A 26827-nucleotide genomic window follows, 5' to 3' on the forward strand; every position below is an offset into this window, starting at 1 on the left:
AAAAAAAAAAATATTAATGTTTTGTAATCCCTAAAGAGTTCCTTCCACCCAGAATCTAATAACATATTTTGCCAACTCCCTACTTCAGAAGCAGAAAGTAGCCAACTTACAGGCACATAAAAATATACCTACATTCAACTTACTGTGTGTTTTGGACTGAATGTTTGTGTATCACCAAAATTCATATGTGGAAAGCATGCTCCCCAACCCAGTGTGATGGTATTAGGAGGTGGGGCCTTGGGACGTAATTAGGATTAGGTGAGGTCATAAGGGCAGAGCCCCCATAAATGGGATCTGTGCCTTTATAAGCGTCCTGAGTGCTTGCTTCTCTCTGCTCTCCACCATGTGAGGACACAGAGAGAAGACGGCCATCTGTGAACCAGGAAGGAGCCCTCACCAGACACCAAATCAGCCCGGGACCTTGATCTTGGACTTCCCAGCCTCCAGAGCTGTGAGAAATAAATGTTTGTTAAGTCACTTATGTACTTAAGTATAATCTATGGTATTTTTGTTATGCAGCCCAAATTAACCAAGACACTATACACTGTTATCTTTTGTCCCTCCAAAAAGAAAGTGGCCCTGAACATGGGGCAGTCACATTTCAATGAGAACCCCAGCTCAAAACCAAGTAGAATTTACTCTGTGACCAAATCTCAAGACTTATGAAATCACTATCACTAAAACATGGACAGGTAAGTCACTGTTCGGATATTAAAACCAAACGTTTAGAGTAAGGAAAGATCCAGAGCATAGAACAGATCGGCCTCCCAGCAAAATTTTATTAGATAAGGGGCCATAACTGCCCTCTGCACCTGCTGGGACTTGTCTATAGTTTGTGTCTACAATGGCAAAAGTGCAACGTGACTTGAAAAGCCTATCCTGTGGTGCCATAAGTATTCATAAAATAATGACATTAAAACATAGATTTTTCTCTGTGATGGGCCAGAGCACCCCGGTAATCACAAAGAAAACCAACATCCCAACAGAATAGCAAGTACGAAGAAGCTTACTGTGAACTTAACAGCCAGCAACCCTTCCTCTGCTTAATAAGCCTGTGACCTTCATCAACCTCCCTGAGGCTTCGTTTTCTCATCTGCACCGTGGGGGTAAGAATACTTACCCTAAAATGATGTGATTACTCAGTAAGATTGTCAACGTTAGGTACCCATTATAACATCTGGCACCCAGTAGCTGCTCAACTAATGTCAGTGACTCTGAATCTGTCAGTTTCTTTGAGAGGAACAAAACCTAAGATACTCATCACACAGATGTGAAATTTTAGAAGAGGAGATTCATAAAATTTGGACATCTGTAAGGAAAATACAGACAATCGAGTTTAAGCAGTCAATAGCTCCACACAACATATGGAAACATGTTTGAAGTATAGAATAGATTTGTGCCCAAGATAAACAATTCTTGGCACCAAAGGAAAAGCGTGATGGGGAGCCCTGAGCTCGGGGAGCCCTGAGTTCAGGGAGCCACTGCCAGAAACCTGGTCTCCTCTAGCCCTGCTGTCCCCTCCAGTCACCCTCCTTCTCTCCCCTACAAGGTCCCTCTCCACCTTAACTGGCCCTAGTACAGAACTGTGTTTGCTTTTTAAAAATTTGCTCTATTTACTTAAATGAGATAATGTTTATGAAAGCTCTTTGGAAACCATAAAATCCTATGTAAATGTAGAGTTCTTTATTTAATAAAAATTTATGGAGCTTGTTCTTGAATTTTTAAATAGATCGACTTAGCCTTTTATGGTTCTCTCCAAAACAAAACACAACAAAACAAAACCTCAATTGCTTTTCATTTATAAATGGCTCTTGATTGATTTTTATCCCCTGTGGAGTCACAGCCTCCAACAGTGGGGGGCGGGGGGGCTATAAGTCTTCACATTTGAATGGGTGATCTATTTCCTTCTCTAGAAATGATCACTGTCTTTGGAGATGTAAAAGCTTTTAGGAATAAAAGGCCAGCCACCCCCTGGTAATAAAGAAAGTGGTACAGAAATCTTTGGAAGCAATGGAACCATTTTAAAGCACAGTAAAATTTGATAAATTCAGAACCCAACAATTCCAAACTTGAGAACATTGGCATGAGTTAAACTTTAGCTGATCTACAAAAGAGGAGAGGAGGGCTTAACAAGCAAATCACTTGTGCAAACATGATCTTCAAAGTATTTAAGAAATGATCTTTTCAACACGTCTTAACATCATTTTATTAACCCCCAGCTTTCTACCCTACATTATCTATCCATTAAAGCTAGATCTGCTAGATACCTTCTGAGAACATTTAAGAATACTATTATGGTCCTTTAAAGTTAATCAGAAAATTCGTATTTATTGAGTATTCACTCTGAGCTAGGAACTGTGTGTTAAGCACATTTTACAAATGAGGGCATTGAGGCTCAAGGGGTTCCTCCGAAGTCGCCCAGTCAGAACACAGGGGCTATGGGTTAGATCATAGGAATAAATGAGAGCTAAAGCCAGATCGGAAATTAGGTCTAATATACAATGGCACCCTCGTTGCATTTCTTTGTCAGTGTTTTATCTGGAACACTTTTTGTTAATTTAGCTGAGCTGCTCCCAAATTATTCCATATTAGTGAGGTTTTTCTGTCACCATGAAAAGATGACTTGTTTACAGCCTCACTCTGGCCAAACTCTGGCTTCTTGTCTCAACGGGCTCAAGGGCAAAGGATGAAAGAAATGTCTGTGCCTGGTTTTATCAATGCACTGACAACTTTTGGGAGTCCTAAAATATCATGACTTGGCTGATAGTAACGAATGTTTTATAGTTCTTGCTCTTTAATTTACAAAGTTTTCCCCATATGTCATCCCACGGCACCTCTCGTTTTCCCACACGTTCTGATAAAACCAAACAACATATGGTAGTAATGATACTGTCCTCTTATCAGACGTAAACGAAATGGTTTGACTTAAGGGTATATGCTCCACTGGTTTATTTTACTTTGTGTCCTAAATTCATTTTTGTTTCCCATTCCTTCTCCATTTCCCGGTTCCAAACAGGATATTGATAGCATTTCCCACCCAACCAGAAGCAGGAAGCACCTGAAAAGTCATGAGAAAAAGGTCCTTGTGCCAAACCAAAGACCAATTTTTTAAGAATTCAAAAGTTTGAGGCATTTTGGACAGGTGCCCACACACTTAGAGGCTTTCCTCAATTAAACCAACCTTCCCACATTCTGAAGAGATGACAGCTGACCCTCCCGGGGACCTACAATCAGGCCACAATTACAGAACAATGTGTGGTCTTTCTGACTACTTTCACCTGAGTTTTCTCATGATACCCTCATAATAACCCTCAGAAGTCAATGCAATGAGCCATTGCAGCATCCATTCCCATTCCCACTGAGGGTCCAGCCACAGGCCTGCAGCCCGGAGGCAAAAGCATGGAAAAGCGGGCCTCAGGCAAGCATTCCACTGCCCCTCCATGGTCTCTCTGCTATTCCACAGGAAGCATACCCCTTCCTCTGGGGCCCTGCACCCATTGCCAGGACCAACAGTGGATTCCCACCATCCCTCTCTTCTATGGGCCCCAAGAGGCATTCAGACTCTATGCAAGTCTCAGTTTTTCCAGTTGTAAAATGAAATAATCCTGCCTTAATGCCACTTTGGGTCCTGGGGGAGAGGTACCCGGCAGTATACACTGGCAGGGATTTTCAAACATTGTGTTCCCTCTCTGTTTTCCCCTGTGGAGGGGGAACTTTTTGATAGCTGGGACTGTGTCACTTGGGTTTTATCTATTAGGCACTTCCCACAGTGTCTAACAGGCACTTAATAAGTGGAATCTTTCTGGTAGACGAATTAGTCTCCCCATGGTGATTAACAAACACTTGCTTGGCATATAGTACATTAGCACATAATATGGTGTGTTAGCATGTAGTATTCATCAGCATATACAGGCCAGGCACTGTTCTAAGAACTTACCCATATTAACTCAATACTTTCCACAGCCCCTTGAGGTAGGTGAGGCAGAGAGAGGTCAATACCTCATCTGAGGTCACGCCGTTAACAAGCGGCAGAGTCAGCACTTGAACTCTGGCAGTCTGGGTCCAAAGTCTGTGCTCTTAGCTGCCATGCTGCTCTCCATGATGTGGCATATGGGTAACAGAATGGAAAGAAAAACTTGGCCTTGAGAAAGCCACGCCACACCTCCAGACCTAAACAAAGACAGGCTGGCCAAGTGATAGCTGAAAGGTCATGTCAACTTCTAAAATAGTTGACCAAAATGTGATTCCCCCACCCAATGAATACAGAGCTTGCGTCACCAAGTTTTTCCACATTAACTAGAAATTATGGTTGCCTTCAGAGCCAAAGTAGGTTTAGTTTAGCCCACAACACAGAGAGGTGAAGATGCCCAAAGCCAACAGAGCAGAGGCAAGAGAACTGTGGCCTGCATGCCCCACCCTGCCAGTCCAGTCTTCTAGAGAAATCTGAGCGTCTGCCATCCCTCATCTCTTACATGACCAAGAACCATAGAAATGTCCTGTTCAGTCCATTGTTCTAAGCGGCTGCTCTTATACACCAACACTGCGCACCCCGGCCCCACCCCTTACTCCTCCCTGGGTCAATGAATGAGTGAGGGTACAAAAGTGTGCCTGTGTGACCGCGGGGAAGGACTGGGCGGGGGCACGACCATTTTGCTAATGGCTTTGCGGGCTCCATTTGGCCATCATTAAGTCAAGGAACAATGAGAGGCCATCCTGGAAGCGTGAGTCAATCCCACAGCCACTGTTAAGAGGAATTTCGGTTCCTCTTTTGCTGTGTAAGGACCGCGAAATCTCCATGGCAAACAATAACAAGCGTGCATTTCTCACTCAGACATTTACAGATCAGCTGATTCTAGTTGGTTTCTGGCTGCAGGTTTGGTTCAGGTCTGTCCACACATCTCTCTTCTGGGACCAGTGAGCTGCCAGGGGCACGTTCTGAAGAACCCAGAGGGGTGGGGGGAGCCACGGTGCCACTGAGGCCCAGGCTCAGAGCTCACAGACTACTCTGGATGAGGGACAGATGGAGTAGACCTGAACCCAACTGTCACGGGCCCTGCGGCTGCTCTCCTGGCTCACGCAGGCTTCCACACTCCTGCCTGGCATCACGCCAGAACCATCATCTAAGAAGACAGGAAGGCAGGCAGACATTGCCTTCACCTCGTGACTAGACCTTTGGGATAGTTCTAACAGTCGCCCTCTTCTGACAGGTTCTTACTGAATTCTCTTTGAAATGGGAAAGTCCAAAACCCAAACAGAAACCACCACTACCCACCAGGGCACCAAATGGTTTGCTGAGGGCAGACATGCAAAATTCAAAACGCAGCTCTACCATTTACTGTATGGGTGACCTTTGGCAATTGATGTAAACTCTGAGCCTCTGCTTCCTCACAGCGTAACAGGAAAATGGCAACTCAGAAGTCCACCTACGGGGGCCCCACCCACACCCCTCAGCCCTTACCATTTCCATGGGAAGAAAGGGACGAATATGCTGACCAGTCAGAACACGGTCTTGACCCAATATTTCTGTATTTATACTACCTATCCCTCCCTCTTGACCAATTACATGTATATTATCATCTATTTTTCAGATAAAGTTTTTCTTCCGTCTGGGGCAATGTAAACAGGGCCAGAGTTTAATTTCCCCACATGGCCCAGCCAGAGGGGATCAAATGTTCATCTTCCAGGAAGGAAAGGGTTTGTGCCTCCTACAGGGACCCTGCCAGCTCTTCTGCAGGGCCATTTCACAAAACATCCTGCTAGGGCCACCTGAGTCCCCTTCAGGGCCTGCCAGGTCCTCCACAAGGCCGAAAAAATGCATGTGTCCAAATAGCATTTCTCAGAACCCTCTTTGGCAGCCACAATATTTGACACCTGGGAAAACCCAGGGAGGCCCAAAGGCAATGTGGGCATAGGCCAGTGGAGAAGTCTGTCCAAACAAATAAATTAGGGAGAAAATTAAAATATAAACAGGCAGCACTTAAAGAGGAAACAGGTTCTAGCTCTCTTGGAATTAGGCTAAGAAATCCTGAATGTACAAGCTACAAAAGTGAAGAAAATGACAGCTTTTTCTGAATCCTTAAAGCTAGATTCGACTGACCTAAATAAGGATGAGTTCAATGGTCCCCAGTCCCAGCGTTTGAAGATTTTAAGCAGGGAGCCTGAGGAAATACATTTTCCTCCCAAGACTCCGAATGCCCCTCGGTGAGGAGCTCTTAAAACTATGCTGAGAGTGCACCCAATCCTCCAGCGTCTGACAGGTGCATGGACCAGACAAGAAGGAAAGTCAGACTTTAGATGTTATGCAAACTGCATCCTAGGCCTTGTCTGGCCCCTGCCTCAGGACGTCTATCCACAGGTGTGGCCAGGAGCTGTCTCGGGAGCCTTACGTCCATCTGGGAGCTACACAGGCCTAGAGACCATTGGAGCCACCCTCTGAATTTTCAGGCAAGGACACTGAGGCCCAGAGAGAGAAAGTAAGTTTCCCAAGGTTGCACAGCATCTAGCTGTGCCAGTAAACCAAGAGTTCTGTCTGACCGCTTAACTGAGGTTTGGTGACTTTTGGTCTCTGAGACTTCATAAAGCTTGGTAAGTACCATGGGCTCTGTGGCAGACATGGGCAAGGCTGGGCGGGTCCCGGAACTGCTGCCCCCTTCTCACTCTCCTCATTACCTGGGCAGGGCCTCAGGCACCAAGATGCCATCTGGGGACCAGGCTGCCCTCCTCTAAGCGTTTGGAAAGCTGCGGGAAATGGAGATAGGCCGGGAGTGGTTGACAGCACAACGGGTAGAGGGGAGGGAGAATCAACAGCACCGACCTTCATAGCAAGGGATCAGCGTCCTGCCTTTGGCTTGGAGGTTGGACGGGATGATGTAACAGAAGCCGTGGGGCAGGATATGGTCTGTTTCGTAGTAGATGTTCTTCCAGCGGTGGGCGCAGGCCTGGAGGACAGAGAGGAGTTCAGAGCAGGAAAGTCAGCCCCAGGAGGTCGCCAAGCAGACCCCAACAGTGCCAGGTGGTTCTGTGGGAGGAGAGAGGAGCAGAGGGGCCAGAAGCCCTCTTCTCTCCCAACCAGCCACCCCTTTGAACCAGGCACTATTCTAGGCATCAGCAAAGTGCATGATGGGCATCAGCAAACGGAACAAGAACAAGCCCTGAGAGGAGACGGATAACAAACATCTGAACAAGGATTGTAGCTGGTGCTGAGCACTGGGAAGGAAAGACACATGATTATGGGGTAGAGCCTGCGAGTAGAAAGGCCTAAAGCATGAGAAAGAGCTGACCATTGAGCATATAGGGAAGTGTATTCCAGAAGGACGGAATGTCAGGTGCAAAGGAAGCACGTGAGAAAGGCTTACAGGTTCGAGAGAAATACGGAGGCCAGTGGGGCTGGTCTGGAGTGACTACGGTGGAGGTAGATGAGGCCAGAGGACAGCAGCCAGGCCATGGATAGGACGGGGGCGGGGGTGCCTCCTCTAGACCATGGGGACAGCTATTATTTTAGCAGATGGGTAACGGCAACCGATGCAGTCTTACACAGGTGAGTGGTGTGCTCTGATTTAAAGTTTGGAAAAATAACTCAGGGGCTGTGTGGAGACTACAGGTGGGAATGAGTGGAGGTGAACATCCAGGTGAGAGATGATGCTGGCCTGAACCAGGAGACGAGAGAAGATAGCTTTGGGATGCACGCTGGAGGTAGAGCTGATGGGCTCTGCTAGATGTGGGGAGAGCAGGAAAGGGAGAGAAAGCGAGCCAGGTGAAGGCTAAGACAACCGCCCAACACCCACCTTGGGGCCCTCAGGCCAGGATGGGTCTGCTGTGCATACCCCACCTGTGCAACTGTGCATTTAGTCCCTCGTTACGTATTTCCTGAGCACCTACTGCATGCCAGGCTCTGTGCTAGGCACTGAGGAGACAGCAGTGAATAGTCACGGCTCTTCTCTTGGGTCTGTCTGATGGGGAGGCAGACTCGAGTCCTCATGAGGGAACACACTGAGAAAAAGCCAAGGACCCAAAAGTCTACTCCCCTGCCCACCCCAACACCCACTGGATCAGCAGTCGGCCTCCAAACTTGAAACCCATCAGGGTCATCTGGAAGCCTTCTTAAAACAGACTGTGGGCCCCACCTTCGAGATGCTTGCGCAGGCGGCCTGGCGTGGGCCCCGAGAATGTGCACTTCTAACAACCTTTCAGGTGACCCTGAGGCCGCCAGTGTGTGGAACACACTTTGGGGAACTCCTGTGTAGAGCTGGTTCCGTGTAAAGTGGTAGGTTGAACCATATGAAATTGCTAATATTTGATTTTTATTTTTTTTTTACCTACAGAAACACTTCAGCATGCATATCATTAACTAGAAGTAAATGCTTGCTGATGGTTCTTTTTTTGAAGTAAACTTACAGCAAAATGCACAGATCTCAAGTGTACCATTCAATGAGATTTGACAAAGGCATATGTTCACGTAACCAAACCCTTAGCAAGATACAGAACATCCCAGCAGGAAGTTCCCTCATGCCAGAAAGTGGTTGGTTTTGACAGGCTGGTCAGGGAAGGCCTCCCTGAGGAGGTGACCTCTCAGGAGAGAACTGAAGAGAGTGAAGGAGCAGCTGACAGGGGATATGAGAGAAGGTTCAAGGAAGGGGTCCCTGAGGTGGGCAAGAGCTTGGCATGTGTGAGGAGATGAGGTCCTCAGGGACAGACAGACCCTTGGTCAGCTCTCAAGAGCAGCCCCTCAGCACTGAGGTCAAACCTGCAAGGAGATCCTCAGGGAGGGTTGTTCTCACACACAGACACTGGACCAGAAGCATCCTTCCCCACCCACCACAGGACACACCCAGCCTCACGCTTGGACACAACTGCCCACTCCAGTGATACGTGCGTGTCTCTGTACCTCTGAACACCCACAAGGCTGATGAGGAGCTGACCTGCTTACTCAGAGGACGATGCACTCTGCCCAGCCCCGGCCATTTCTCGTGGGAGTTCACGGCCCACTTCTACGAACAGATCACTTCGCTCTGGCCAACGGACTGAATTTTTAAATAATCGGAGTTTTTAACGTCTTGGTTTGTTTCTTTAAAATGCACTACAGGCCATGACATTCAGCATTTACGTGATCCACGCCTGACTTTTGCAACCCTGGAAGGTGGGCAGAGTTGTCTTCAGAATTCCCATTTTCTATATGGGCACCCTGAGTGTCACAGAGTGCTTTGCCCAAGTCACCGAGCTAGTAAGTACTGCAAACAGGACGGGAACGCACCACTTCAGAGTCCTCCTGGTCTTACTAGAAAACATTTTCCATCTTGAGAGTCCCAATTCCTGCCTGATAAGCCATCAAAACCCATCCCTGAGGCAGGTCTGGTAGCTATTATCCTTACAGACTTCCTCACAGGACCCAAGACCTGAAATAACTGCTCTGGGGTCGAATGGAATGCCCAGGCCGCTGAAGGGGGAGGAAGGGTTGGAGGGGGTTCTCTGGAGCCTGGTCACCCTTCAGGTCATTCTATGAAAAACCACTGTTGCCAGCCTCTCTGCTCTTCATCCCTCCAGACCACTAGCAGTAGGGCCCTTCAGAAGGCCACTTTCTGCCAAGAGCCACGAGGACACACTCAGAATGACTGGAAACCTGAGCTGCCCACACACTGCCTCTCGCCCGATGACATGAAACTGTAAAAAAATCTCTTGTTCGTCCTTATACTGCAAACCACCCTCATTCCTCCCCACTCGGTACAGTTTTGTGCTCATAGCACATTTCTCAATAGACTGAAATGGTATGGGGCAAGGAGCTCTAAAATGTGTCACTAAGCAGATAATCATCCTATTCAGCTAAGTAATTGTGTGTGTTTTTAATTTTTAGTTCCAACTTGATTCTGATGGCTTGCAAACATGCGTCACTGATTATCATCTAATTAGCTAGTAAATCAGTTATATTTTAGTTTCTGGATTCAGCAAAGCCCTTGGTTTCTAGGGCTCACCATATTTTACTGGATTTCTGGGTTGGAGGAACCATAAAAAGAGGTGGATGTTTATCGTGAGGCACACTGACTCTCGTAAGGGAGGATTTTCTGCGTTTACTAACTAATTTATTGTCTCCTCATTTGCTTTGTTTTTTTTTTTCTAAGTGCCATAAGCTAAGGAGCAAGCTTAAAAAATTCCTAGAAGATCCAAATATTGCATTTCACAGTAAACAAAACTAAAATTAGGGCATTCTGTGAGGTCAGAGATCAAAGTGTCGAAGGCAGCATGCATCTAGGAAAACAAGGACAAATGCCTCTGAATATAAATTATAAAAAGACTATTTAGCCCTGATTATCGTTATATATACACACATGTCAGTCTGACCCCTACATTAAAAAAAACTCCCAGGGACTGTCTCCAAATCATTAATAACTCCATCAATCTCTCCAAATGAGCTCTGCTATGAGGGAGAAATGGGGCAGAGAAGGAAGAACAGGAAAAAGAGAGCATTCTCTGGAAACAGCAAGACTCGATCAAACTCATATTCCAAATAATTATAACAAAGGGTAGGAGGGGCTAGCACCACCCCAAATCTTGGAATCAGACATATTTCAAGTTATAAGGATTGTTTTTCCTCCCAAAAGGAGAAAATGAGCAATTTTTGTCAGAGGTCTTTTTGTTGTATAGAAACAGCACGTCCTGGGAGGGGTGAGAGGGAGTGGGCTTTTCCGGGTGTTTCAGCCACAAAGGCACGTAAGTCCCCACCCCCACCCTCTTACACGTGCATTTGCAGATGGCCAGAGCTCTAACCTGGCCCTCGGGTCCACCCCTGGGCCACTGAGAACAGTGGGCAGAGGGAACAGGGCTGTGATGCCACAGAAAGATGTCCCTTCCTCCAGCCAAGAGAAGTGGCCTCGGAGCCACAGGGAAAGCTTCTGGGATGCTAGAGAAGTCCTTCTGGGAATGTTCTCCCAGAGAAGGTGTACACAGATTATTTGTGTACTTTCCTGCATGCGCATTATAGCTCAATAAAAAGCTCACTTAAAAAAAATCAGGAAACAGAGCAACCAAAGTCAATGTAAAAATGTACCCTGTGGTTTTGAAAAACAGGGACAGCTGAGACATGGCAAATAGATAGTGACTGCTCTGATGTTTGCAAAGGAAACAGCAGAGATAGAGCCGGAGAGCTCTACTTCCACCCAGAGATTATCGAGACACTCATATTACTTGTTGTCTGAGCCTTGGAGACAAATGAAAAGCAGAAACCAGACTTGGACATTTTGAGTCGTCCTCCCAGGTCTAAGAGAAGAGTTAGTGCCTACACTAGGTTTGTTGGGTAATTATGGCAAAAAGTGATTTTTTTCCCCCCTTATTTCTTAAACTGCCGTCTGCACACTGGGAGTATGGGGTGAGAGTGTAGAAATGGAAGGGGCTTATCGCTCTCTAATCCCCACGCTGTGTTCACACCTGGTATCATTTGTTCCCTGGGGAAAAACTGGAAGGTACCACGACACCTGTGAGCCGAGACTGGCAGACACAAGCCAAGGTCAGCCTGCCAGCCCAGCCCAATGACCTGGGTCTTGCCAGAGCTGATTGCTAGGTCCATGGGCCAGAAAACGCCATTTTTCATTGGGACACTTGACTCTCTGTCACAGCTTTCAAATTCTTCCTTTGTTCTTTACTTTGAAATCAGCACCAGATACCATTTTCAAAACGCTACCTTACCTCTTCCTTTTCAAACCCAACCTTAGAATCCAATATTATGCTCCTTGGGGATACAGGTCTCATGCCCACACCTCCAGGTACCTTCTGAGCTCTCGATATGTGTTTGAATAAAACATTCTCTTCCTGTATTTTATTTTAAGATAGTTGCCTCCAAGAAAGCTCTGACAGGTAGATTTGAGACATTAAAAAGCAAGTGGACATGAGGCCTTTAAAAATGTAAATGTGACTAGGTCACCACTCCTGGTACGTTGTCAACTACTACTTCTGAGAGGCATTTCACAGCATTTTGCTTCATGCTTTTGTCAACCACTTAGAATCAGCCACCAAGAAGAGATGGCAATGGATTTGGTTTCTAAGAGTTTTAACATTGACACTCTGCCCCTGTATTATCCAAACATACTTTCAGACAGCACTCCTGAGAGTAATCTTCTCCAAGCACTGAGAATAAAAAGGATAGAAGATTTGGTCTCTGTCCCCTCGTGGCTTCCATATAAAAGGACACATACACGCAAAATAAATTACACATATAAAGTAACCATACAATGCTGAGTTCCTAATGACACGAAAGGTGCTAAACTTGTTTCAGACAGAATTGTCACCAATGGCAGGCTTCATGGAGTCAACACCAGAGAGGACAGAGCAGGGTGGGAACAGAGGGGACTTAGGACAAGTCTTATCTTACAAGACAGTATATGCACAAAAATGTACAAGGACTACTCAACAACAAAAAATAATCCAATGTAAAACTGAGCACATGACCTGAACAGACATTTCTCCAAAGAAGTCATGTGAGGTATGATCAAAAACTATGATGCATGTTTAAATTTAAAAAATTATTCCAGTAAAAGACACACTGCCATTAATCCCTCTCAAAATACTCCCCCTTGCTTCAAATATACTTATCCCATCGTTCTTGCCGCTTTATGAAGTAGTTCTGGAAGTCCTCTTTCGTGAGTGTCTTTAGTTGTGCTGTCGTGGCTGCCTCGATATTCTGAATCATTTTGACTTTGGGAAAGAGCCAGAAGTCGCATGGTGCCAGGTTTGGTGAATAAGGTGGATGAGGACACACCATGATGTTTTTATTTGACAGAAATTGCCATATACCAGAAGTGATGTGTGACACGGAGCATTGCCATGATGGAGGATGATTTACGGCACACTTTAAAACATACCTTCTCTCAACCATAGCTCACACTCAACTGATTGCACCGAACAAGTTGAAACTTGTCACACGCTGTTACTAAGGTTCCAAACACCATTTCCCATATTGAAGATCCCTGCCTTTCCGTTGGATGGCACTCAGCAGCAGCATTCACCATATTGGCTGACCACAACAGAAAGGATCCATGTCACACATTGCTTCTGGTATACGGCAATTTCTGTCAAATAAAACCATTACGGTATGTCCTCATCCACCTTATTCAATGGATGTGGCACCGTGGACTTCTGGCTCTTCCCCAAAGTCAAAATGACCATGAAAGGTAAACATTTTGAATCGATTCAGGACATCGAGGCAGCCACGACAGCGCAACTAAAGACACTCATGAAAGAGGACTTCCAGAACTGCTTCAGAAAGTGGCAAGAACGATGGGATCAGTATGTTTGTGAGGGGTATTATTTTGAGGGGGATTAATGGCAATGTGCCTTTTACTATAAGAAATTCTTTTTATTTAAACATTCACCATATTGTTTGATCACACCTTGTACAAATGACCAAAAAGCACATGAAAAGATGCTCAACATCACAAACTATTAGGGAAATGAAGATCAAAGCCACCAAGAAATATCACCTCATACCCATTAGGATGGCTACTACAGTGTCTCCCCAAAAATAAGACCTAGCTGGACAATCAGCTCTAATGCGTCTTTTGGAGCAAAAAATAATATAAGACCCAGTATTATGTTATCTTATATTAATTTTTGCTCCAAAAGACGCATTAGAGCTGATTGTCGGGCTAGGTCTTATTTTCGGCAAAACAGGGTATTTAAAAAAACAAAAAAACAGAAAATAAGTGTTGGTGATGATGTGGAGAAATTGGAATGCCTCTTTTGTGCACCGCTGCTGGGAATGTAAAATGACACAGCCACTGTCGGAAATAGCATGGTGGTTCCTCAAAAAAATTAAAAATAAGAATTACCATAAGGTTTTGGAATCCCACTTCTGAATATATATACAAAAGAATTGAAAACAGGACATTGAAGAGATATTTGCATACCCATGTTCACATCGGCAGTATGCACAATAGCTAAGAAGTGGAAGCAACCCAAATATCCATCAACAGATGAATGGATAAAGAAAATGTCATATACCGGGGGTGCCAAAAAATTGTATACAAGTGGACACTTGGTTAACATTGCTCAAGCAGTAGTTCACCATAATCAAAAGTATCTGGACGCTGATGGTAACCACTTTGAGCACCTCTTGTAATTGCAGAAGTCAAATGTGACCTGTATTCACCTCTTGTTGTTGGAATATACTGAGTATTACAATTTTAATACAGTTTTCCTTTCTTAAAATGTGTATACATTTTTTGGCACCCTCTGTATATATACAATGAAATATTATTCAGCCCTAAGACAAGGAAATCCTGTCATGTGCTATAATATGGATGAACCTTGAGGACATTATGCTAAGTGAAATGAGCCAGTCACAAGAAGACAACGCATAGAAATGAAATCATGTAGTATTATCTAAAATAGTCACTCTTACAAAGAAAAAAGATTGATAGTCACAAGTGGCTGGTGGAGGGGGACACAGGGAGTTATTAAATGGGTTATCGAGTTTGTTTTGCAAGATTAAAAAGCTCTAGAGATCTGTCACACAATAATGCGCATACAGGTGGTGCTACTGTACTGTACACTTAAAAATGGATACAATGGCAAATTTTATGTTGCATTTCTGACAATTTTTCAAAAAGTCATGAGGGAAATGGGTGCTGTTGGATGCCCCTCTCCTTCTCCAGCACCCACATACGGTGGCTTATTAAATGCAGGGTGCAGTAACTATTTTTTAAAAATGAGAAAAACAGCTCCGCATGTAATGAATTAGCACAGGATTATCATAGCACCATTACCACAAATGCCCCAGCTCCGCCTTTGTGGCCTCCTTTGCTAAATCGTCCCCGTGACCCTCACTGCCATTCATGTCCCCAGAGATGGCCCCTTCCTGATACTAATTTGCAGTGATGCAGAACCCTCGGGAAACAGACTCTCAGCCCCATAGAGGTTATCCTTCCATGGGGAGAGGAATTATTTTCACAGGAGCAACCTCTGGCTGTAGGCTCCAAGCTCTCCAGAGTGTCATGTGTTATGCTGTCATCAGGCCACTGCCTCCTCTGTTCTGAATCTCAACCTCAGGTCACCCTGATTTGGGATGGATCAGCTGGTTTCCTCCTTTCCATAGGAGGGCAGACAACCTTTCTGGTCCTCCTGGGCCCGAGTTGTCCAGTCAGGGTCAGGCCAATACATCTAGAGGAATGCAGAGGCTTGGAGAGGGTCCAGGGCAGCCCACGACAGTGATTAAAGGACTAGAAACCAAGACAAATAGCGGGGTCGGGGACTCTCAACACGACCTACAATGGTTTCCAGTAGGGAGACCCCACAACACTGGTGACAGCATCCAGCTGCTCCCTTCCTCCCCACAGGGGGCTGACAAGGGGGAGCTGCTTCATTTGTGCTGAGAAGGCAGGCGGGATTCAGATGAGCAGCCTCTGCTGTGGAGAAATTTAACACAAAAGCAGGCTCCTCAGAGACGGGACGGAAACATTTTGCCTCGATCCTGCAGGAAAACCTGTCTCCCCTGGGATAGAATATATGTATACTCTCTGCTTTATAGCATGTGGCCCAATGGGAGCCCTCAATAACTGGCAACTAGTATTATTTTGCCTTCTTGATCTTATGCTTTTATAACAAAAAAACTCATACAGCTTCCAAAAAAAAGCCCATGCATGGCAAGAAAAGGCCTACAAAATCAGGAGACTGGTTACCTCAGTGGGGAGTGGCACGAGGGCACATTCTGCCATGGTAGCAATGGGGATGCATGTGTGTACAGCTATGAAAAAATTCACTTGAAGTTGTGCGTATTAAGTACATGAATGTCATACCTCAATAGAAAAGGGTAAAATAGAATGAAAACAAAAAATGGACAAAACCTATGAAGCAGTTATAAATTCCTTTTTGTCGGGTCCAATAAAGCTTTCTGCAATAGTGGAAATGGTCTCTCTCGATGCTCTTCACTACAGTAGCCAGCAGCCACCTGTGGCTCCTGGTCACTCAACATGTGGCCAGTTTACCGGAAGAACTGAATTTTTAACTTACATCAGTGTAAACTTTAATAACTGCATATGGCTGGTGGCTACCTTACTGGGCGCACAGCTCTAGGAAAACACGAATCTCAAGGACAATGATTCATTTTTTCTGTGCATCTCCCTCAAAAAACCTAATGGATCAGAATTCATCATATACATTTGGGGAGCCAAATAAATGACTGTTTAAAAATGATATGTATTTCATAAAATACAGTATCATGTAGGAATGAAGAGGAATGAACTACTGATACACACAACATGGATTAATCTCAAAAGTATTCTTTTGGGTAAAAGGACCCTTACCCAAAAGAGCACACACTGTGGAATTCCATTTTTATGAAGTTCTAGAGAAAGCAAAAGTAACCCATGGTACTGCAATTCATCACAGTGGTTGCCTCGGGATGGAAGGAGTTGACTAGAAAGGGACAGAAGAGAACTTTTTAGAATGACAGAAATAGTTTGTATCTTGATGGGGTGGGCGTGTTACACACAGGTGTGTACAAGTGTCAAAGCCCAAGCTGTAATCTTAAGATCTGTGCATTTTGTGTACATTAGACCTCAACTTTAGACACACACACACAAATATTTATGTAATGAACAAGATTCACAAAGCGCTTTTATTACGCAGTTTGTCATATTTCATTAGCCACATCTCAGCACCCCTGGGACCAAGATGATTAACATCTGACAGATAAAGAAAATGAAAACATCTGTCACTTGTCCACATAGTAGTCCAGAACAGGCAACCTCACTCAAAGCCGTGCCCTGTCACCATGCCAAGCAGCTTTCCTAAGAGGTCAAAGTCATTCATTCTGAGTGCCACCCCGTCCCCACGCACCCCCAGGTGGCCTTACCAGCACACGGCCATCGGCCTTGGGCTGCCGGGCCAGGCTCACCCCCATCCACTCATCATCCCGGTCTTCCCGGCAGGTCTTCCCACAGGACATGCCCCGATTCTTCCCTGGAGGAGAAAGAGACAAGTCAGATGTGCATTGAGGAACGATGTCCCGCTGGCTGCTTGTCAAAGGGTGGTCTGTAGCCCAAACGTTTCTCACCAGCTCCCGAGGAAATAAGGAACTTACAACAAAGTGTAAAATCAGCTCCACTACCATGCATGCTGTTTAATTCAGCCAGCATGTTTTTTTTCATAGCAAGACTTTCTCGATGGAGGAAGCAGTGCTTTGGCTTATGTTCTGAAGCAAACTCCTTACTGGGCTGTGCACCAGTAACAAACAAGTCACCAGCCAGTCACACTCCTTTGCTGCTAAAGAAAATCATGACGATACTTCATTCACAAATAATAACAATCAGAAGCTTTAGATGGGAACAGACTTGGGAGAAACGGCGGAGTTGAAGTGGTTATAACAACACAGCTCTACTTACTGAGTGCCTACTATGTGCCAAGCACAAGTCTGTATATTCACCTCTATTATCTCACTTAATCTTCTCAAGGTCCTATTGTGAGGTAGGTATCTTAGTCCTGATTTTAAAGGTGAGGAAACTGAGGCCAAAGAGGCTGTGGGACATTCCCAGTGAGTCCCAACTAGTAACTGGCACAGCGGGGCTCGGAACCCAGGCAGAGCCGTCTGATTCCAAAGATGGGGTAGTTTCCACTGAACCAACACGAGCTTTTTAAAACTTCCATCAATCGTATCTTTCCCTACTTAAAATACAAAACCTCGAATTGATTCTAATGGCCTCTCCCTTCATACACAGACTAAAATCCTAACACCTTACCCAGCCTGCTGGGCCCTGTGTGACCCAGCTCCAGCCCACCTTCCAGTCTCCTCTGCTCCCGCTGTCTCCTGCTCACCACTCCAGCTTCACAGACCTCACTGTGCGCTTTCAAATGGCACATGCTTTCCTCTGCTCAGAGGTTCTGCTTCTGGTACCTGCTCAGCTAACTAACCACTGTGCATCTTTCCAGTCATGTATGGATCAAATATGAGGTTGGTGCAAAAGCAATTACTACCCCACCCCCCGCCCCGTCTTCAAGCACTCAACTGTTTGTGTTAATGTCTCTTTTGCCCACTAATTTGCAAGGCCCGGGATGGCAGGGTCTTTGTTTTGTTCACCAGTGTATCCCAGTGCTTAGTAAGTAATAGGTACTCAATGTGCAATGAATGGGAGGGAGGGAGGGAGGGAGGGAGGGAGGGAGGGAGGGAGGGAGGGAGGAGTGGATGAACGATCAGGCCACTTTGAGAAGAAAAAGAGGAAAGTATGAGGATGCAGAACCCATTTCCACCTTGGCAGTGATGTCCACTCACCTCGAGCCATGTCCAGTTCGGTGCATCTCCGGTCAGGGTTGGTGTGGATGCGGCACTTAAACACAGCCCCCGGGGACTTCACTGAAGTGCTGTACTTGGAATCTGCCTTTGGTGCACCCACGAGGACCCTGCACATCAAGAAGAAAGGGCGTTCTGTCACAATCCAGTACCAGGAGAGAGGAGGCCGGTGGTTAAATCTTCACGCAGCCAGGAGTGTGCGTCTGCATCACACTGTGCTGGCAGGCTGTGGGGGAGGGCCCCCTACATGGAACCTGTTAGATTTTCTCCAGGCACACTTAAAGCTTAAGTTTGGTTGGGAACACACACAACCCACAAAAGCTTCTTATACAGAATCGATAAAGAACTCCCACAAATCAAAAAAGGAAAATACAGCTATCCAATAGAATAATGGGCCAAAGACTCGAACAGCTACTTGACAAGACAATAACCAAATGGCCAATGAACATATGAGAGGCACTCAAGGATATTAGTTATCAGAGAAATCCCAATGAGATACCACTTCACTACTAGAAGGCTAAGACCAAAAATGACTGAAAATGCCAAGGGCTGGCAAGGATATGGAGCAACTGGAACCCTCAGAGGCTGCTGGTGGGAGTGTAAACCATTACAAGCCCATTGGCAGACAATTCAATCGTTTCTAACAAAGCCGAACATGTGTCTACCACCCTATTCCATTTCTAGGAACATATCCAGCCGACATTCGTACAGATGTCTACCAGGAGACATGTACAAAAATATTCACAGCTGAATACATAATGTCCAAAAACGAAGAAACCCAAAGGTCCATCAATGCCAAAATGCATAAGTAAATTGTGGTATAGAAATACAACAGAATTCTACTCAGCAATGAAAATCAATGGACACCACTCAACTGTAACCACACGGCTGAATCACAAATGGAACACTGAGCAAAAGCCGTCAGAGACAAGAGCATACTCACTGTCTGATTCTATTTATCTGAAGTTCAAAGCAGCTGAAGTTTAACTGTGGTGTTAGAGGTCAGAGTAATGGTTACCTGTACTTGGAGGCGAAGAGGGGTTGTTGTTGGGAAGAGGGGGCTTTCTGGAGGTACGCAAGATGTTCTACTTTTCAACCTGAGCGGTGTTTACACAGATTTGTGATAATTCATTAAATTGTATATATGATATGGGCACTTTTCTGGATGTGCGTTAGACTTCAATTAAAAAAAACCTGAGCAAATGAAAAATAAGACATTGGGGGATGCCATTTCTCTTCTGTGTCCACCTCATCCCCCTACCACACGCAGCACATACAGTGAGGGGGACACAGGAAAGCGGTAGTGGTGTAGAATTAGAAACACATCCTCTATGCCAACGCCCATCAGAGATCGAATCGTTCGCGTACAAACAGGGGCAAGCATGAATCTCTACAACCTTCATCTTGAACTGGAAAGCTGCCTCGGGGATGAGCCATCCCCAGCAGGACCCTTCCCGCTGGAGGAAAAGAGTAAGACCTGCCAAGAAGATAGATAAGACATATTTGGGCCTGTGTGGGCGCAGCACACGGCGGGGACAGCAGAGAGTTCCCCTCCAGATGTTACAAAAACAACCTTGATCTACAGTATTATGCATTGTTTCTGGAAAGCAGTCAACCGAAGCGCTATAGCAAAGAATACCAAATAGCACCCATCAGGCATGGTTTGTGCTGAGCTCTGAGCCGTTCGGAAAAAGATTTGCACAATAAGACTTTAAACACAATACCCACACCGAAGTTCAAAGAGTAGCACATTCCAAGCCACTGCTCAATGAGAACACAAACTGCTCCATGTCTCCAGAGCCTGAAAAGGGGATGCAATTCGCCTGGAAACGTATGCGGCACATTATGAAATAGATCGTCTCCACTTGCCTAGGAATAGAAAGCATTACGCATTAGGTGTCTGTGGAAAAGGTGTCTAGTAGAGGCTAAAATGACCCCAGACAGCATCCCTGGGGATATGGACGGGACCCAGACTCGCCCCACTTTGTCCTGAAAGCCACCTTCATCTTGGGATCTTGGACACTCAACCTTCACCCCTTCCCTGGCCTCACACTGACACTGCTCCCCAACCCACACGCCGGCTGAGCCAAAGGGTAGATATCTAATCAGACAACAGAAGTCTGAGTCCCTCAGACGGGCCTTCAGCAAAAGCTGGCAGATATCACAAGGGACAGCCACACTAATCTGGCTCAGACATGTGTTACCAGGTTCACGGGAAGGCATGTGGGCCCCATCTTAATTGCCACTGCCCCTTGAGCCCAATCCCTCAATATCCAGAAGGTAAAGGATCTCTGAGGACACAAGGAACCGGAAAGATCCACCCCTTCTTGGAGACGTTCCTTCAGGGTCAGTGTTGGAGAATCTGTATTTGATTCTGTGAGGAGTCAAGGCACACCCTGCTGGGGTGTGAGAGGAGCCAGGCCCCGAACAAGCTGCCCCGCAGCCCCTCAGAAACGCCCTGGGAAGCTGCCCTTCCAGGTGTCACTGGGCAGCTCTGTCTTCTGGCCTCACCATGGTGGGCCACACAGCTGCACAACTCCAAGCTGGAACGCTCAGCCTTCGGAAATCACAGCAAGCACTTCCCCAAGCAGACCACACCGCCTCCGTCACCCACATGAGAGCAGTTTGGCCAGCTCTTGACTGCTCTAACTCCAATGCATGATGACACACAAAATGAAACTCCAGGAAGAAAGCCACGTTAAGGGATCAATTTCCCCCCACTTGCTTCTGGGGCTGAGCTGCAGAGTCACCAGGGCAAGCCAAGGGTTGCTCTCTGTAATGCCAGTTGTGTTTTCACAGGTGAGAAGAATTAGCAGTTTGACATATCTAAACAGCTGAAACATCCACCACCTTGCCATATGTCAGCCTGTAAGAGCTGGGTAACATAAAATGCCTCCTCCTCCACAGCAAAACCTCAGTGGGACAGGGCTTGGTCCAAAAATTCCCACCAACTCCAACTCTAAATTTAGCACAGTGAATAAATGCCGCTTGTAATTCATTTTGTAAGCATTACAAAAAAATTAAACAAAGGGGAGAATTAATCACATACCACAGCAAGCTATTTATCGCGTGTCCCCAATTGGCATGGGAACCCTGGACCTTTCAGAAAGTACCACTGTTCCAAATTTACAGACCCAAATTCACAGGTTAGCCATGCAGGAAGGGATCCCAGAGAGCTCAAATCCCAGGTACTGCTTCTCCCCGACTAGCGCTATGACAGAGGGGCAAATTCTATATCAAAATCTAAAGTGGAGAAAAGACCTGCTGAGTTACTTTTTCCTTCCAAGCCCAAGGTAGTCAATGGTTCTAATAACAATGGCTGATCAAGCACTGATAACAACCCGCTGATTCAAACTCCTAATCAGCTGGTCTAATGAGAAAGTTTTTCCCAAATCCTGTGTAATGGGAAATGCAGCAAGAGACAAGGGGCGTGTGTGCATGTCGCTCACTGGGGTGGCTCGGTGGAGACTGGGCTTGTATCTCTGTGTTTACAGAACTTTGTGGCTTCCTCCTTTGCCTGGTGCTGCTCTTTACCTAGGCCACTGGCCAGCAAGACCGCTGCTGCAGGCCAGCCGATGAGCTTGTCTCTTCTGAAGTTCGTTCAGCTGGCTGTTCGCCAGGCTGATCTCAAGAGATAGAGTGTAATGGCTCAGAGTTCAGGACAAGCCACTGAAAAGATGCCATCTGCTTTTTCTCATTATTCTCTGAGTTATAAAGAGACATACCAGATACTTCCAACATCGTCTAAAATCTTCCCTGGCACCCTTGACAAGACAATAAGCTATTTCTTTCCTCTGTACAGTGGCCATATAAAAGGGACTGAGTGTCGCGGCTCACTACCCCCCCAACAGGCACCCATCAATAAATCAACAGGCTGATTCTGACTTTTGCTAGCTACTTCAGGTATGGTCCTCAGCACAGCTGCACAGAGAACACGTGGGAACTTGATGGAAATGCAGAATCTCAGGCCGCATCCCCAGCCTGCTAAATCAGAATGTGCATTTTAACAAGCTATGCAGGTGATTAATAGTCGAGGACATGCTATGTAAGCACCCATGCTGATTACAAGTAATTGTGTTAACTGCAAGCCTGTATGAACTGATAACCCTCGAGATACGAGACTCTCCTCCTATCTTACCCCAGTGAAAGAAATACTCAAACTTTAAAGACATTTGAGAGTCCTCTCATTAACTCAGAGCTCTCGAGTTCTAATTACAAGGAAAACCAGCATGTATCGGGCACTTGGGGTGTGCAGGTGCTGGGTTAGATGCAGGTGCTGGGTTAGGGGCAGGTGCTGGGCTAGGTGCAGGTGCTGGGTTAGGGGCAGGTGCTAGGCTAGGGGCAGGTGCTGGGCTAGGTGCAGGTGCTGGGTTAGGGGCAGGTGCTGGGTTAGTTAGGGGCAGGTGCTGGGTTAGGTGCTGGGCTAGGTGCAGGTTCTGGGTTAGGGACAGGTGCTGGGTTAGGTGCAGGTGCTGGGTTAGTTAGGGGCAGGTGCTGGGTTAGGTGCTGGGCTGGGTGCAGGTGCTGGGCTAGGTGCAGGTGCTGGGTTAGGTGCAGGTGCTGGGCTAGGCTCCTTGTGGACGGAATTGCATTGAATCTTCACAGCAATCCTATAGGAGACACTAATATCCCCATTTTACAGATGGAGAAGCAGGTGGCCAGAGAAGGTCATGGGACTTGCTGGAGCCCACAAAGTGTAGAAGATGCCAAGCTGTAGCACACACCTTGGCAGCTGAGTGCAGGGCCCACCCTCTATTCTGTCCACCCTACATCAGCCAGAAGGAAGAACAGGGAACCAGCAGGGACCTAGTGCCCCCTCAGGTCACATGTGTGATCTGCCTGAAAAAGCCCGCGTGAGGCTCCACGGATGGCGCCCAGGTTAGAACTCTGATGTGGAAGTGTCCTCACGCTGAAGAATAGACTGGGGTTTACAAGAGAAAGAAGGCTTTCTCCTTCCCGTCAGGCTGAATTTTCCATCACATTTTTGCTTTTCTAAAATGTTTGCATTGCTAGTGTGGTTTTGCCCAGGGGTTCACCTCTCTTCATGAGTAGTTTATGCACCTGTTTGGACAAGGGGAGACTTCTGTTCTTCTGCCGGCACCAGTGATGCTCGTGGGTTGTCTGATTTCTTGCTCAAGGCAATCCTGTCAGGTAGCTCCTTGTGTACATTTTACTCAGAGGTGGTGGGTGACACTGCTGGTTTAGTGGCAGAGATGGATCTGAACCCAGGGCGTCAGCGTCCAAGGGTGTGCTCTTTCCGGGCCCCAAACTCCCCTTTGTGGTGGTTTAGATGCCCTCCTTTTTTCCAACATAGCCACTTCCTTGTTTGGCCTGTGTATGATCAGGCTGGCTACAAAGGCTCCAGTCCAGCCGCCCATCTGGTTCTGAACCCATCCCTCACCTCCGGAGGGCAAACTGCAGGTCAGGTCCCTGGAGAGCAAGGGGCAGAGAAGGGCTGAGCCACAACTGCTTCTCTGGGGAAGGCTGACAGCGTCTCAAAGGTTCCCTCCCTCCCCACAAATGCCACAGCAGTGATTCCACGGGGCAAACTGCAGCCAGATCCAGGACAGCAACTGGGGATTCCAAACCTTAAACCCATTAGGTTTGCTTTCATGCATCTGATCCCAAAGCCTAAGCTTCCCAAAGGACCCACATGTCAGTTACAGGAGTGGAATTCACTGTGTTCGCCACGCCGCATGGAAACCCCAGGAATCACGCCACATCCCTCAATGGGCAAAAGTAGCCAAGACTTGAGTACAGGGAAAGCTACCTCCGACCACACCAAGCCATTCACACCCAGAGGGAAGAGACCCCCTAGGGCCAAGGCCTGCCAAATGAAGGCGTGGAACCGGAACAGCTTCAGAAGCACCTCTTTCTACATTTGGGGAAACTGGGGCTCCAGGTGGTTAAGCAGTGGATACTAACTGCTTGTAAGTGTTTTAAACGAGTAGTACCTCCTGAATTCTAAGCTTCGAGGGCCAGTTACTCAGGGAGGTGAATCACAGGGGTAACACAGGGTTCAAATTCTGCCTCTACCACTGGGAAGCTGTGTGACCTCAGACAAATTTCCTAACCACCCTGAACCTCAGTTTTCTTCCTCTGTAAAAACAGGAGTAAAAATGTACCTTATAAGGGTTCTTATAAGGTTTAAACAAGATAATGTTTATAAAGCATGCAGCATGTTGTACAAAGTAGCTATTCAAAGAAACGTTAGCACACGGGGAAGTAGGCTAAACCTTGGCACCCAACTTGTCCCAATTCCACCTCTTAGCAGCACCCCCAGGAGCTCACAGATCCTTAGAACCGCAGTCCTTTTTCTGGTGTGCCAGGCAGGAATTTATTCAGACCACCAAAAAAATCCAGGAATGGCTAGGATACTTTTACCACTAGTAGCAGATAGCAAAAGTAGCCGCAATTCTCCACCCTTCCTGTATCCAGGCCCTTTTCAATGTGACTTTCCATCAGAGATGGAGTCTTTTTCCCCACCTCTTGAATGTGGGCTGGCCCTGTAACTTGCATCGGCCAACAGAATGTGACAGAAGAAGGATGGCTTGACTGCCTAGCCTAGGCTTCAAGAAACCAAGCATACTTCTGATCGCTTTCTTGGTACCCTGCCCAGCCACCATGTGTACAAACCCAGGCTGCGGAAGGTGAAAGACACCTAGCGCAGAGATGAGCCATCCCAACTGAAAGCATCCTAGACCAGCCAGACAACAAGCCACCCCAGAAGCTGACAACAGATGCATAAATGAGTCCAGCTAAGAACACAAGTACCGCCCAGCTGAACCCAGCCTAAACGGCTAACCACAGAATCATGAGCTAATAAATGGTGATTGGTTTAAGCCACTGAGTTCAGGGTAATTTGTTACACAGCAATACTGCACCAATAGAAAACAGATACATCGTCAAGCTAGGGCATGCCACCTTTGAAGAGAACTAGGCTATGGTACCAGTTGTTCCTGGGTCCACCCCAATAACCTAACTCTGTAGCTGAGAACTGTTGTTACTGCTCCTCTACCTACATGATCGCCTTTCCTTCCCACAAAGGAATCTCATTGCCAACTAAGACCACAAGGTCCAAGGGCTCTGACATGCGAAAGGCAGAGTGGAGTGGTAGCAACAACCCTGGAAGAGTCTGCCAGCTCTTCTCCAAGTGTGTGACCTTGGGTAAGTCGCAGGCTCTCCTTTACCTCTAAAACAAAGATAACAAATGCAGAGTCCCCCCTTTCAGGTCAGTGATGAGGCACAAAGGGAAATGGCAAACAGCAAAGTGGGGGAGCCATGAACCCAGGATGGTCTCACTTTTGAGAATGAAATAAGATTTTTCATCTGCCAAGGCCAAGAGTAGACAGAAATCCTCCCAAAAAAAGCATCAGGACACTTTTTCTTCCTCCTTAGGAACCTGATACCTTGGACAGGGGCTTGCTGGGATGAGGGAGGGGAAGGCAGTATGGCTGACCCTGAGAACAACCAGAGTAGCATCAAGTCAGGCCCACCTGGGTTCAAATCACAACTCCGCAATCTACTCGCTGGGTAACCCTGGACTTGCTGCCTGTGCCTCTGTAGCAGCAGCCCCCACGGCGGCAAGGTGACTGTGAGCATAGCCTTTCTGGCACACAGGAGGTTCTTCTAAAAGGCTGGCAACAATAATTATTTTCACTCGGGAATCCCAGGTTGGAATAAATAAAGGGAGGGAGGAAGAGGGGTACAAGGCATCCCAGAAAATGCTGATTTAGCGAATGCAACAGGTGGAGTGCCACACCCAACTGGGAAAGCACAGAGGCACAGGCAGCCCCCACCCCCGAGAAGCATCAGCCCCCTGGTTGCCTTGTCAGGGTGTGAAGCGGCCTCGCAGGCTGCTTCCCTGGCCAGGGACTCGGATCTAAGCAGATGTACTGAGAGGGGGCAGCTGAAGAAGGAAGCATGGCAAAGAGGCTAATGTCGTCCTACCCACCTGAAAGCATCACGGAAACATTAAAATCCACGAGACAGAGCAAGCTACCCGCTGGGAGATCTCAGTTCAAAGCCTAGAAGTCTTCCTCTTGGTTTCTTGTGATAATTTTCTTCTCCAAGAAAAACAGATCAATACTTTTTTTCTAAAATTCTCACTACCAGCGCACCTTGGAACTGCAGACCGACCTCCTAGATGTGTCTGGCGCTCTCCATAACAGGGTGGCCTCCCACCTGCCCAGGAGAAGGAAGAGGCATGCAAAACTCTAGGATTTACAATCCCACAGGTCTCCAATGAAAGCAACCATCTGAGATCCTTTTTGGAAGCAGACAGGATACAAATGACACACAAAAATGCAAATGTACGTAGAGCATGGCCGATATTTTAGAGACCACACATAATGAAGAGTGTGTCTTACAACTATCTCATTCATTTTTATATTGAGTACCGACACTCAAATTTTGATAAAACTGATGAACGGATCAAATGTACTGAAAGCGAACTCATTTAGCATTGAAAGTCAGGATGAAGAAAACCATTCGTTTCAAAAGTCAGATGAGAGTAACAATAGAAATAACTACCAGAATTTATCAAGGATTTACTATGTGCTG

At 46.6% G+C, this 26827-nt stretch overlaps 1 protein-coding gene across 1 annotated transcript in view; it reads right to left on the reverse strand.

Moving 5' to 3' along the window:
* The window catches only part of ITGA9 (integrin subunit alpha 9), a 303581-nt gene that overhangs the window by 267809 nt on the left and 8945 nt on the right, over window positions 1–26827 (reverse strand). Inside the window, exons 2-4 of the mRNA XM_019727631.3 lie at window positions 18248–18375; window positions 16835–16941; window positions 6815–6938 (exon numbers count right to left, since the gene is read on the reverse strand). Coding sequence (XP_019583190.3) covers window positions 6815–6938; window positions 16835–16941; window positions 18248–18375 — 359 coding nt within the window. The remainder of the gene's footprint in view (window positions 1–6814; window positions 6939–16834; window positions 16942–18247; window positions 18376–26827) is intronic.

This window comes from Rhinolophus sinicus, chromosome 5 (genome assembly GCF_057876585.1).
Source record: "Rhinolophus sinicus isolate RSI-liver-muscle chromosome 5, RSI-T2T, whole genome shotgun sequence".
Taxonomy (NCBI): Eukaryota; Metazoa; Chordata; class Mammalia; order Chiroptera; family Rhinolophidae; genus Rhinolophus; species Rhinolophus sinicus.